General features: G+C 42.5%; 1 protein-coding gene across 5 annotated transcripts in view; it reads left to right on the top strand.

Annotated features, from left to right (window-relative positions):
- MCM9 (minichromosome maintenance 9 homologous recombination repair factor) overlaps positions 1-13225 on the top strand; it is a 74939-nt gene that overhangs the window by 2568 nt on the left and 59146 nt on the right. For all 5 annotated transcript variants that reach the window (XM_048844676.2, XM_075126661.1, XM_048844678.2 and 2 more), the window contains exon 3: positions 9152-9468. In XM_048844676.2, coding sequence (XP_048700633.2) covers positions 9152-9468 — 317 coding nt within the window. The remainder of the gene's footprint in view (positions 1-9151; positions 9469-13225) is intronic.

Raw genomic sequence — 13225 nt, 5'->3', positions numbered from 1 at the left:
TGCCTAACTTCAGGAGACGGTTCCCAGCTGTGGATCCCAAACAGAGATGATGCCTCCTTCTGGCCAAGAGTTAAGCACCTAATTCCCTTTGAGGGGTGCCACTTAGGCCACACCCCTCTCCTCAGCATTTCCTATTGGTTAGCTTCAGCGGCTGCTTGAACAACTTGCTGGCTTTTGTGTATCCCATTCTTAGGGGCCTAACTCTCCCCATATATTATGTAAGGAGCCTTGGCGCCTAATTCAGGGTTTTGAATTCCACTGGGCAGCAGAGCAATGTAGAACTGAGCATTGTAGTGCCTTAATCTTCCTTGTTCATCCCACCTTAAAAGTTCCAGTGTACTCTATTTGCCAGGAACAAGTGCAGTGCCTGGTGGGAGAAATTACTGTCCTTTGTGTTTTTATTTTTGCAATTTTGATATGTAAGGAACAATAAGGAGTTTAAGTATATTAGAAACAAAAGAAATCCTAGCAATGAAAAGAGCCTCTATTAGATGCAGATGGCAAAATGGTTAATGATTCAGAAAAGGCAGATGTGTTCAATAAATATTTCTGTTCTGTATTTGAACAGAAGCAGGATGATGTGCTTTGTTCAAAGGAGAATGATAAATACTTTCCAGACTACTGGTAAGTATGGAGGATGTTAAACAACATCTACTAGGGATAAACATTTCTAAAAGAGCAGGCCTGGATAGCTTGCACCAAGAGACCTAAAAGAGCTGTCTGAGGAGATCTCTTGCCTGCTGATGTTCATTTTTAATAGTTCTTGGAATACCAGGGAAATTCCAAAAGACTGGAATAGTGCTAATGTTGTGCCAATATTCAAAAAGCTTAAGTGGGATGACCTGGAGAACTATAGGCTGGTTAGCCTGACAACAATCTGGGGGAAAATAATGGAAAAGCTGAAATGGGATATTGTTAAAAAATTAAAAGCTAGGAATATAATTAATGCCAGTTAACATGTTTTTATGGAAAATAAGTCTTGTCAAACAAACCTGATTTCATTCTTGGATGAGATTACTAGTTTGATAAAGGTAACTACATAGTTGTAATATACTTTATATTTCTGTAAGGTGATTGACTTAATACTTATGAAATTCTAATTAAAATTAGCACTATAAAATGTCAATAGAACACATATTAAATGATTATGAACTGGCTAATTGACAGATCTCAGTAGTTGTTAACAGGGAAACATCATCAAATGGTGTTGCTAGTGAGCTTGTGTAGGGATCAGTATGAGGCTTGACATGGTTTGAGATTTTCATCAGTGATCTGTAAGTAAATATAAAATCATTGCTGATTAAATTTGCGGATGGCACGAAGATTGACAGGATGGTGAATAATGGTGGGAATGGGTCAGTGCAAAGGGATCCGTATGCTGGGCCCATTCAAACAAAACACATTTTAATATAGCCAAAGGCAAAGTTACACATCTCAGAACAAGGAATGCAGGCCATAACAACAGCATGCGGGATTGTATCCTGGAAAGCAGTGACTCTGAAAAGGATTTACTGGACGTGCTCAACATGAGCTCCCAGTGTGATGCTATGGCAAAAAGGCCTAATGCAATCCTTGCATGTGTAAACAGAGAAGTAGCAAGTAGGAATCGGGTGGTGATTTTACCTCCATATATGAAAATGGTGCAACTGATATTGGAATACTCTCTACAGTTCTGGTATCCACATTTTAAAAAGGATGTTGAAAAACTGGAGAAGGGTGTAGAAAAGAGCCACAAACATTATGTCAGGGCTGGAGAAAATGCCTAGCAGTGAGTAACTTAAAGAGTTCAGTCTGTTTAGTGTAGCTACAAGAAGCTTCAGAGATGACTTAATTATGGTGTATAAATTCCTTCATGGGGAGAAAACACTAGGTACTAAAGGGTTCTTTAACAGAGAAAGGAATAACAAGAATCAGTAGCTGGAAGTTGAAGCCAGACAAATTCAAATTGGAAATAAATTTTTAACAGTGAGGGTAATTAACCATTGGCGCAAACTACCAACGGAATTGGTGAATTCTCCATCTCCTGATGTCTTCAGTTCAAGAATGGACGCCTTTCTGGAAGATATGCCTTAGCCAAACACAAGTTATGTTTTAGTCAAACACACGTTACTGCACTCAGTGCAGGGGTAATTGGAGGAAATGTAGTGTCCTGTAATCTACAGGAGGTCAGACTAGATGATCTAATAATCCCTTCTGGCCTTAAACTCTGTGAATCTATGAGAGTCAACAGAGAACTGCTGTTTGTCTAAGAAAAGCCGAAAATGTAGTCCTCATTAACAAAGCCAAAGAAACCCCCAACACAATTTGCAACAAACCAGTGCTGCTTCTATAAAGCCCTGCATGAGAGAACAGAAAGCTTTCACGAGATAAAAGGCTTGGTTACAATTAAAGGAGCATTATTTGAAATTCTCAAGACCAGTGCAGAGAAAGAAAGTTGTTATAATTACGGTTTTTTATTTGTGTTACAGTTATAATATTAAACTTGATTTAGGTAAAATTATATTAATACATATAAAATCTCTTGGAAAAAAATTACATTATTTGAACTACTGAATTATAAAGACAAATGTACTGTATCAAATAGAATATGGTCTACAACAGCTAGTAAGATGGAAGTGGGGATGGAAACTGAGGAACAGATGAGTATAATGATAATCTAAGGTCTTAATGTGTGGAGCTCATTTTAGGATCAGGGCTTAAACCAAAACTTGTGTATTTATTTGTAGTACTGGGACAGGCGAGTCTAGGCTGACCCATAATTAAAGGCCTGCCCCTTCAATTGAAAGTGAGGAACCAATAAGTCCTGGCCGAAATTTATTGCTGGGAACAACAACGGAGAAAACAGAACAGGAGTGAGGATAAAGGTTGAAAATCAGGATTTCAGAGGGGGCACCAAACAGAGAACCTGGAACAGCACTCTCCGCTACTGCTCCTCAAAGGTGTCTGAGGAGTCAATGGATGCTGCCCAGAGGAGCTGTGCCCAGAGGCATGAGCAGACAAGGGACTAGTAATATACCCTACAGTTGCAGAGCACCCTCCTGTCTAGTATTGTCCTCCTGGTATGATGGATGGCCATCTTGGCCAGTGCCAGGATGAAGTTGACAAGAAGGTCCCGCAACATTGTGGAACCACAGACGGGGTATGCAAACATCAGGGAGGTGCAGGGAAAAGTGCAACCAGAACCTCAGTAGGAGAGGAGGATGCAACCTGGTGCACTATGTGTTCTCTCGCCGCAGAAGGGACAGATATTTAGGGAGTCTGTGAACTGTGCCAGGTACATGCCCATGCTCATGGCTCCATGGAGGAGCTTGCAACTAATATCCCCAGTGGGTCATAGAACCAGAGTGAAGTACAGACTGGCCCACCAGAGTTCCTCTCCCTCTGCAAGCAGTAACAGGTCTCGCCATTTGGTGAGAAGGTGAGACATAAGGGTGAGGAAGTGGATGGTTTGAAGAACGAGTGTGTACAGATGTTTTCTGGCATGTCTTGGAGGCAAACTGGCTAAATGTCATTCAGGCAACTCAGGCGGCCTGTTGGGGGTGACCAGGGAAGCTTGCAGTCCCGATGCTGAGTTGTGGAGGGCCAGGAGCAAAGAATGGGCGGGGAGCACCATCCCGCAGGACCTTCTTGAGGAAAGTGAGAGAAGCAAGAGGCAAGGCTGTCCTCGCCTACTGCAACAAATGACAGCAGACACACAGGGTGGGCAGCCCCACGTGCTGGCCACGCACCGCAAGGTCCACCCAGTCCTTCAGATAGTCCAGAAGGTCTCTGGTTCTGGTGTCACCAGCCAGGACTGTCGTCTGACACCAATCAAGACTCCATCCCCTGCACATTTATATGGGGGTTATGTAGCAGGGGGTCTGTGAGCAGGTCCTCCACCTCAGTGGCCACTATGGACCTGGTTGCTGACATTAGCTGCCAGGTCCTGAGGAGGTCCTTGTATAAGACTTGCAGCTCAGAGAGATCTCAGGGGAGAAAGGTGCATGCCCAAATAGAGCAGTAGACCTACACCCCACCGGACGACATGGTGCATGGGTGAAAGGGAGACTGCCTGTCACCTGTCCTCAACCATCAGACCAGAGCTCTTAACCCAGTTGTCTAAGGCAGAGGAGGCTGCTGAACAGATGGTTTGACAAGCCTCCACCCACAGCAGGTCTCTCAGGTCTTGGGTCACAAGGAGCACATTGTCAGCATACACCAAAAGGCCCACCCACAAGTCTGTCTCCCAAAGCATCAACCCCGTCATCCTGTTGCATAGGAGGCAGAGGAAGGACTCAATAGTGATGGTATAGACCTGCTCAGACAGTGAGCAGCCCTGATGCACCCCGCAACGAAAGGTGACAGGTTCAGTGAAGCCCCAGTTGAGCTTGACCAGACACTCCACAGAGGCCTACAGCACCTGTAGAAACCCCATGAAGTGGGGTCTGAAGCCAAACGCCAGCAGAGTACCTGTGAGATATCTGTGATCCATCCTGTCAAATGCCTTCTCTGGTCCAGGGACAGGAGGGTGAGTGACAGACCATCCCTGAGTGCTAGCTGGAGTAGGTCCCAGACCAGATAGTTTGTCAAAAATAATCCAGCCGGGGATGGTCTAGGTCTGGTCAGGGTGGTTCGTTCCTGCTAGCATAGACCCCAACTGCAGTGAGATGGCTTTCACTGTGACTTTGTTGTCTGTGTTGAGGAGCGAAACTGGGAGCCAATTCCTGAGGTCGTGGAGGTCCCTCTATTTAGGCAACAGGGTGACCATGGCCTGCCTACACTATAGGGAGAGAACCCCGCTCCCTAAGGACTCAGCCCAGATAGTTGCGAGGTCTGGGCTGATCACTTCCCAGAATGTGTGGTAGAACTCCAGAGTCAGCCCGTCAGTCCCTGGAGATTTGTTGATGGGGATCAGACAGAGGGCCTCCAAGAACTCGACCAGAGTGAGAGGTTACTCTAACCAAACCTGGTCCCCTGCGCTGACTGTAGAGAGTTCATCCCAGAGGCATCAGCATCTATTGGATGCAGGGAGAAAAGGCTGACATAAAAGGCCTTGGCCCTTTCCCGCATCTCAATCGACCCTATGAGACTCTGTGAGAGGTGTGCCATCGTCCACCAGGAGGCTCGTGGAATGCTTTTTGGCTCCCCTCTTTTTCTCCAGGGTATAGAAGAAGCAGGAGTCGCAATCCATTTCCTGAAGATACTTGATGCGGGATCAAACAGAGGCACCCAGGGCCCTGAGCTCATCACATTTTTCCTGACACACTTTGCAGAGGGATGGATTCCTGGGGCAAGAGGCTAGGTGCCTCTTCAGTTCCAAAACCTCCTGCTCCAACTGTTCTAATGCCACATCCCACCGCTGGCTGGCCCCTCGGGTGTAGTCATGGCAGAAGAGCTGGTCACATACCTTCCCCACATCCCAGCATTTCTGTGCTGAGGGAAAGGCATGCCTCTGGCTCCTCCAAGCCAGCCAGAACTCCTGGAAGGATGCTGCAAAGTCCACATTCTCCAACAGACTATTAATTGCAATGCCAGTAGGCTGGCTCCAGCTGCTCAGGTGTTAGCGACGCCATTATGTCCACCAGATGGTGGTCCAAGAATGGGTCCAGCCTGATGCTGGAGGTATGGGCCCAGCAAGATGTGAAATCAAGAAATGTAAATGCAGTCCAACTGGGAGTGGCACAATTGAATGTCCTCCACCCATACGTAAGTGAAGGTGGTGGAGTTGTCCGGGTGGTAGTCTAACCAGGGAGTAATGGTTGACAATCTCTCTGAGAACGTCCAGGGTGGCCTAGCACTTCTCTATCCCAAGGTGGTCCTGTGCTTCCACGGTAGTGTTAAAATTTACGTTCAGGATCAGGCACTTATGAAGATCCAGAGAGCTGAGGAAGACAGATGCCTGCTGATAGAACTGCAGTGGCTCTGGGCCCATTATGTTAACCAAGAAAAGCCTGTGTAGGAGTCAGGAAATTCCATGAGTATGCACCTAGTTTCAGATGCATTCTTTCATTGGTGTGGGGAAGCATTGTTTGCACCTCAACCCTTTATGAAAGTAGCAGGGTGTACAGCAGAGAGTGGTTAGTTGATACTACTACTTCATTCCTCTCTAGCCCTTCAGCAGCATGGCTATTGCGGGTGCTTTAGTACAATTCAGGTACATGGTTAAAAGATGGTTGGGGCTACAAGACAGAGTTATATTTTAATCAATTTGGGGATAGTTTATCTGCATTGTAACTCGTCTGACACTATTGATTTTTGTAGTGCAGATGGGATCTTATCTAACCTGCTCACTTTAAAAGCAGAATACACCGTTGGAAGAAATTATCAGTAATAAAAGAACATTTCATCCTTTTTGTCACAATGTACTGTCCTTTCTATTGACACTAAATTTGTTGTCAAGGTGTTGATATTGAAAGCAATGTCATGCATGATTACTTGAAGTTGGTTACTCCTAGAAGCCAGGAGTTAGTGGTTTTCTATGTTGGCCAAGTGTGATTGCAAAAGTTACTAAAATATTAGTGTTCTGCCTCAAGAACTCCTGGCCTTTGAGCTAAGGGTTTCAGTTTCCCATTACACAGAGTGATATCAGGCCTGAGGTGCTTATGATAGTTTCCAAGAAGATATCACTCTGATATAAATATATACTGTACTGAAATCCATCAATTTCTTAATATAAGATTTTGAATGTTGGTTTATTTCTTAATAAAAAATTGCTGAAGCATTTATCAGCTGTTAGTAGTATCAGACAGAGTTAAAGTTTATTAATTAATATGTTGTTATATAAACCTATGTCCCTGGATTTTGATGGTATATGTTTACTTAATCTTTCAGTAGTGTCAAGTTAGAAGAATCAGTTATATAATATACAGTATCTGGTGTTTCACCCCACTAAACCTTGTTTCAAAAAGTTATCATTATACACATGTGCATTCAGGAATGTAATCTGAATTGTGATTCTGTCTTTCATAATCCTAGCAAAAAATAAAACAATTTGCCACCCATTTTACAATTTATGCAAACTTTATACAACTATTAATTTTGTGATATAAAAGGGATACATGGCCTCTTTCTTACCAGTTCAAAGTCATGAAATGTGATGTAGCTTCCTTTTTCTAAACCAATTTTCTGATTGCATTTGCACACCTCCTTTCTTTATAATGACCATCTTTTTTTACTCGTTGTGCTACGGGATTACAGATTACGCTACCAAAGAAGTAGTGGATGCTATAGGAGTCAAATAATTTTTGGATAGACCATACCTACAGAAGGCTGATTATTGCTCTAGGAATAAAAATGATGGGCTACATGGATTAAAGAGTCTTTCAGCCTAATTTCCTAAGGATGCTATCTTCCATTAAATGGGCAAAAGGGACTAGAAACGTTTTGATTTGTGGGGTTTCTCTTCATTCTTCCAAAGTGGGTCAGTAGGGCACTGCTTCCTCCCGCTATGGAAGGGGCAGGGGTTACAGCCCTGACCACAGTGGAGAATATAGTTTCTCATTTAACCAAAGAAATAAATGTTCTTGAATAGAAGAAGGATGTCTAGGAATCCAAAACCGGGTGAAAGCCTCTTTCTCCCTTGGGTGGAGGAGGGGGTGAGAGCACCTTGGCATATGCACTGGTTTGGGTCAGGTGGGATGAGAGAAGCTGCACTCAGCCGCACAGATCCCCTCTGCTTTAGGGGGAATTAAAAGATAAACTTGTCTATCTGAAGTTTTGCATTTTGCAAATATGAATGCATAAGATTTCCTTTCACTGCAAATCTGTTCATGGATGAGGGAGTTTTTGCTTAATTACCATTAGCCTAAACACCAGTATGTGCTCAGTAGCAAAGCATATATGTAAAGTTGAACCTATAATGCTATTACTAACGTACTAAAACCTACTCAAGGACACATGTATACCTCAGGCAAAGAGTTTGGGAAACAAAGTAAAATGAATGGATTGGAGTCTCTGTATTGCTCAAAATACATTAATTTCCTTCCAAATCTAGTCTCTCTCTCTCTCTCTCTGCCCCGCTGATGCTCACTCAGACAGTCATACCACAAAGATGTACAGTAGCCAGCTGAAGTGCTACAGCTTTCTCCCTGGTGACAGATGTGCTATGCTTTATGAAGGTCATAGAATTCATGCCCGTTACTGGAAAAAATTATGCCAAAGACAAAATTAGAAGGAAATACATTGCTCTCCAGTGTTCCAAAGAAGCGGGGAGGGGAAAGTCTGTCACAGTTACACAGTAATTACTCACTTTACTGTGTAATATTAAAGAAAATAGTAACTTCCTGGGAGGCAGCTATTAGTCTTATCACATATCAAGTATTATAAAGTGCATTTATTTTTGTAAAGGAGTTGTAGGCTGTTGAGGTACATTAATCTTCCTAGCTAAGGATTTTGTCCTGCATGGTTCTGAATGCCTTATAGCCAATTGAATGGAGGGCTCAGCGCTGGCTCTTAGGGTAGAACTAGAGCAGGGCAAATACTGCAAAAAATGTACTATGACTATTCATTTGAATTTATAAGTGAACATGCTTCAGGTGTGTTCATAACTCCTTTGTATTTGTTTTCTGTCAGCTTTCCTGAAAGTGAGTTTTACTAGTATTGATCCTAGAGGAAAGAGAATTTTAAGGTCAGATGCTCAGGATGTAAATTTTAAATTTGCTTATCTTGAGGATTCACACCAGATTATGAGTTATGCTGGTTTAACCAGGAAAACAATACCATATGATTTATATGGCTGATCACGGATAAGCAGCAAATTTGATATTTCAAATAGGAAGTCATAGAAGGTGATAAATGAAAGTCATAGAGTAAATGAAACTCACTAAAAGGTCATCAAATAATTTCAGTTAATAGATTCATTTGAGAAAAATCCATGAAAAGGAGAAAGAAAAAACCCTCAAATCAGTCACAATAAATTACTGCTTAGCTTTTGGTCAGAATTGGATTGTAATGCTGTTATATTTTCTCTCCGTGTTAATTCTCTTCTGTGTTTTGATATTTGTGACTAGTATGTCAGATTAATGAAATGTCCATGGATGCTATTCATATCTGTCTTTCTCTCCTTTTCCAGTTGAGAAAACATCTTTGTACCATACACTGCTAGTGGAGATACATTTCATGTTTATAAACTTAGACTTGTGGTCTTAATAATGTCTGTATTTTTATTTAACAGGTTTGCCTGTTTGCCCTGAGCTAACCAGAGAACGTATCCCTAAAACCAGAGATGTGGGTCACTTTTTGTCCATTACTGGAACTGTTATTCGTACCAGTCTAGTGAAAGTCCTGGAGTTTGAACGGGATTACATGTGTAACAAGTGCAAGCACGTTTTTGTGGTCAAAGCAGATTTTGAGCAGTACTATGCTTTCTTCCGTCCATCAACTTGCCCTAATGGAGAAGGTTGCAATTCATCTAAATTCACTTGTCTCTCAGGAACGTCCTCTGTTCCCACCAGCTGCAGAGACTATCAAGAAATCAAAATTCAGGAACAGGTAAACAAAAAAATAGAGGGAAGAGGAGGAATAAAATAAATGAATCATGTGGAAAAATAAATTATGCTAGTAAAAGTACTATGGACTTTGTTGCTAGTGTAAGCAAGTGCAACCCTAATAGAACTATACCTGCTTATGCCAGTGATGAATTGTTCCCTTGTAACTAGTAAAAGATTTGTTAACATTCTACTGTAAGTGGAAAAGCTGTATAAACCCTTTACTGTTATTTAGAACAATTGCCCGGGTGAGAGGAAAGCTACCAGACACCTTTATCCTGTAATTCCAAAAGTTCAAGCTAAAGAGCTAGAAAAATGAATATCCACAGAAACACCCATGCAAGTTTATTCCATTTGCTATATGACTGTTATTTGAAGTCATTTTTATGCATCATAAGAAATACTTACAGCCAATGCATGGATTAAATTAGGGTGTTCATAAATTAAGTACTAAGTGTGTGTAGTCCATCGGTTCGACGGTGATGTTTTCATGCTCTCTCGTTGTGGATTCTGGAGTGACTCTGAAGTCCAAAGCGTGACGCGCAAGCTCGTGAGCAGATCGGGCAGACAAAGTCATTGGTGAGTGTCTGGGTAGCTATAGCAGTAATATGGCGCTTTTCCCTTGCAGATAACAATCGGTTATTTCTGTCCTCTTCAAAGACTTGAAAAGCTCTGATTGCTGTGTGTTGCCAGGCTGATCTATTTAATGCAGCCTTCTCCAGATAATCTGGTTTTATTGCACCAGAGCGTGTGCTGTTCTTGGTGCTGTCCTTGTAGTGCTTTCTGGGGCAGCCTTGATTCCGGTGTCCTTGTACTGATTCTCCGTAGCAAACTTTTTCGGGGAGTCGATATTCAGGCATCCTAATGATGTGTCTAACCCAGCGTAGTTGGGCTTTTATCAGCATGGCCTCGATGCTTATGGCATTTGACTTTTGGAGAACCTCCAGGTTGGTAATTTTGTCCTGCCAACGGATCCCCATAATGGTGCGCAGAGATCGCATATGGAAAGCCTCCAGCGGTTTGATATGCCATTTGTATGGTGTCCAGGTCTCACAGCCGTAGAGGAGAGCTGTGAGCACAAAAGAAATATAAAGTTTTATTTTTGTTGAGAGCGTTATGTTGTGGGATTTCAGGACTTTGTTACGTAACTTTCCTAAGGACTGAGAAGCTTTCTGTATCCTGTTCGTGATCTTTGTCAAGAGATCAATCACTGGAGATGTTGCTGCCGAGATAGGTAAAACTGCCAACTTGCTTTAGTTGGATTCCACTAATGGATATGCTAGGGGATATGGCACAGAGCGGTGAAGATGATTGGTGCAACACCAGTTTTCTTCAGGCTGATTGTGAGGCCAAACAATTTTGATGCTTCAGCAAAGCAATCTACGATACATTGGAGATCTCCCTCTGTGTGCGCTAGAAGGGCACAATCATCTGCAAAGAGTGCTTCTCTTATTAGTAGTTCTGTTACTTTTGGTTTTGCTTTAAGCCTTGTAAGATTGAAGACTGAACCATTGTGTCTGTATCTGATGTATATGCCTCTGTTGAGCCCATCTGTAGCATGGTTGAGAACTCGAGGGAAGAAGAGGTTGAACAGTACAGGGGCAAGGACCTTGTTTGACTCCATATGAAATGGGAAAGGAGTCAGTAAGATCTCCCTTAAAAAGTACCTGACCTTGTATCGCCTCATGAAATAAACGAGTGATCTTTACCAGTTTGGTGGGCAACCAAGTTTGCTGAGGATCATCCATAATCCTTCCCTATTGACTGTAACAAATGCTTTTTTCAGATCGATGAAAGCACTGACGAGATTCATGTTTTGTTCGATACATTTTTCTTGTATTTGCCTAATACTGAAAATCACATCTATGGTGCTACGACCAGGTTTGAATCTGCACTGAGTCTCAGGTAGATTGGCTTCTGAGACAGATGAAATCAGTCGGTTCAGGAGGACATGAGCAAAGATTTTTCCAGCGACAGATAGGGGAGTTATCCCACGGTAGTTATCACAGACCACTTTGCTGCCTTTATTTTTAAATAAAGGAATAATTGTGGCATCTTTGAAGTCTTGTGGCATTTCTTCACTGTCCCAGATATCGGTAAGGATCTTCTGGAGCGTTGTTACCAGTTTTGGACCCGCAGATTTATATATTTCTGCTGGTATTCCATCTCTGCCCCGAGGACTTTCTTGAGCTCATCAAACTGATTGTCTTTTCTATTTTTTCAAGTGAGGATGGTAAATCAAGGTGGTGCTGAATAGGCTTTTGAAGTATTAGATTAATAGCATTTGTTTCAGCTGAGGATGGTGTGTTCAGTAACTGGCTGAAATGTTCAGCCCATCTCTGTTCCATGCCAGGTTTGTCTTTGATGACTGTCCTGCCATCAGCCATCATGAGACAACTTGTGCCCACCTTTGAACGTCCATAAACTAGCTTCAAGGAATCAAAGAACTTCTTTGTTTCATTTGTTTCTGCATATATTTGAGTGTCTTCTGCTACCTTCTCCCAACATTTATCTTGTATCAAGCGTAGTTGTCTTTGTGCCTTGTTTTGCAGGTGTTTAAATCTCTCTCTCTTTGAGGAGGACTGAATATCATTTTGCCAGATTTGGAAAGCCTCATTTTTTTCTTTCAAGAGTACTGTGATTTCCTCATCATTTTAATCAAGCCAGTCCTGGTGAGCCCTTTTCTTCCATCCAGGGACGTCAGTTGCAGGCTTTCTATTGTCGCTCTAAATTCCTCCTATGAGACAGGGTTATCACCAAGGTTGGTTTCTAGTGCACTTTGTAGTTTGTCTTGATAGGATGTATAATTTAGTTTAACAATATCCTAACACCCCTTATGTCACATTGTCGGACAATGATGGAATCTATTAGATGCCATTGTTTGGATCTGGGATGGATCCATGTAGTTTTATATTTGTCTTCCTGTCTGAATATGGTATTTGTAATTGTCAGGCTATGCTCTGTATGCTTGCTTAGGAGTAGGAGACCATTTTCGTTAATTTTTCCAGTGCCGTTTTTCCCAATGACACCTTGATAGTTGTTGTTATCTTTAGCTACTCTTGCATTAAAATCTCCTGGGATGATTAGTTTGTTACTTTGTGGTATTGATGAGAGAGTCGAGATCAGAATAGAACCGTTCCTTAGCATCATCAGGGCGTGTTAAGGTGGTTGCATATGCACTGATGATGGTAGCAAATCATGACTTATTTAGTGGTAACTGGACTTTCATGAGTCTTTGGTTAATGCCTATTTGAAGGTCTTTGAGACATTGCAATAGTTTGGTCTTAATGGCAATTCCCACTCCATGGATTCTGTCTTTGTCTGGTTATTTTCCCTTCCAAAAGAAGATGTAACTCCCAGCCGGTTCTGTGATAATGCCCTCGCCTGCCAATCTAGTTTCACTGTGTGCTGCAATGTCAATGTCATACTGGGCTATCTCTTTGGAAAGGAGAACTGTTCTTTCAAATTGAGAGGTATCGTCTTTGTCTATCATTGCTGCTTGGAACATCAGGACTATCTGTAGTGCTTTTTTGGTTATCTTTGGCTTTCGACTGCATTGGGGATGATCCACCAGCCATGGTAAGATGGCCGGATTTAATTTGGGCAGGCAGTGTTTGAGGCACCTTTTCTAGTCACTTCACTTAGAAAGGGAGAGCAGTGCAATCCTAAAAAGGACTGCTCTGTCACCAGGGGTGTTGCCGAGCTCCCCTGCTGCCCTTGGGTCAGGGATGTGCGACCAATGTCCCAAGCCACCTGCATGC

This window comes from Caretta caretta, chromosome 3 (genome assembly GCF_965140235.1).
Source record: "Caretta caretta isolate rCarCar2 chromosome 3, rCarCar1.hap1, whole genome shotgun sequence".
Classification (NCBI taxonomy): Eukaryota; Metazoa; Chordata; order Testudines; family Cheloniidae; genus Caretta; species Caretta caretta.
Note: the sequence above shows the minus strand (reverse complement) of the source record. Positions and strands in the feature narration are given on the sequence as shown.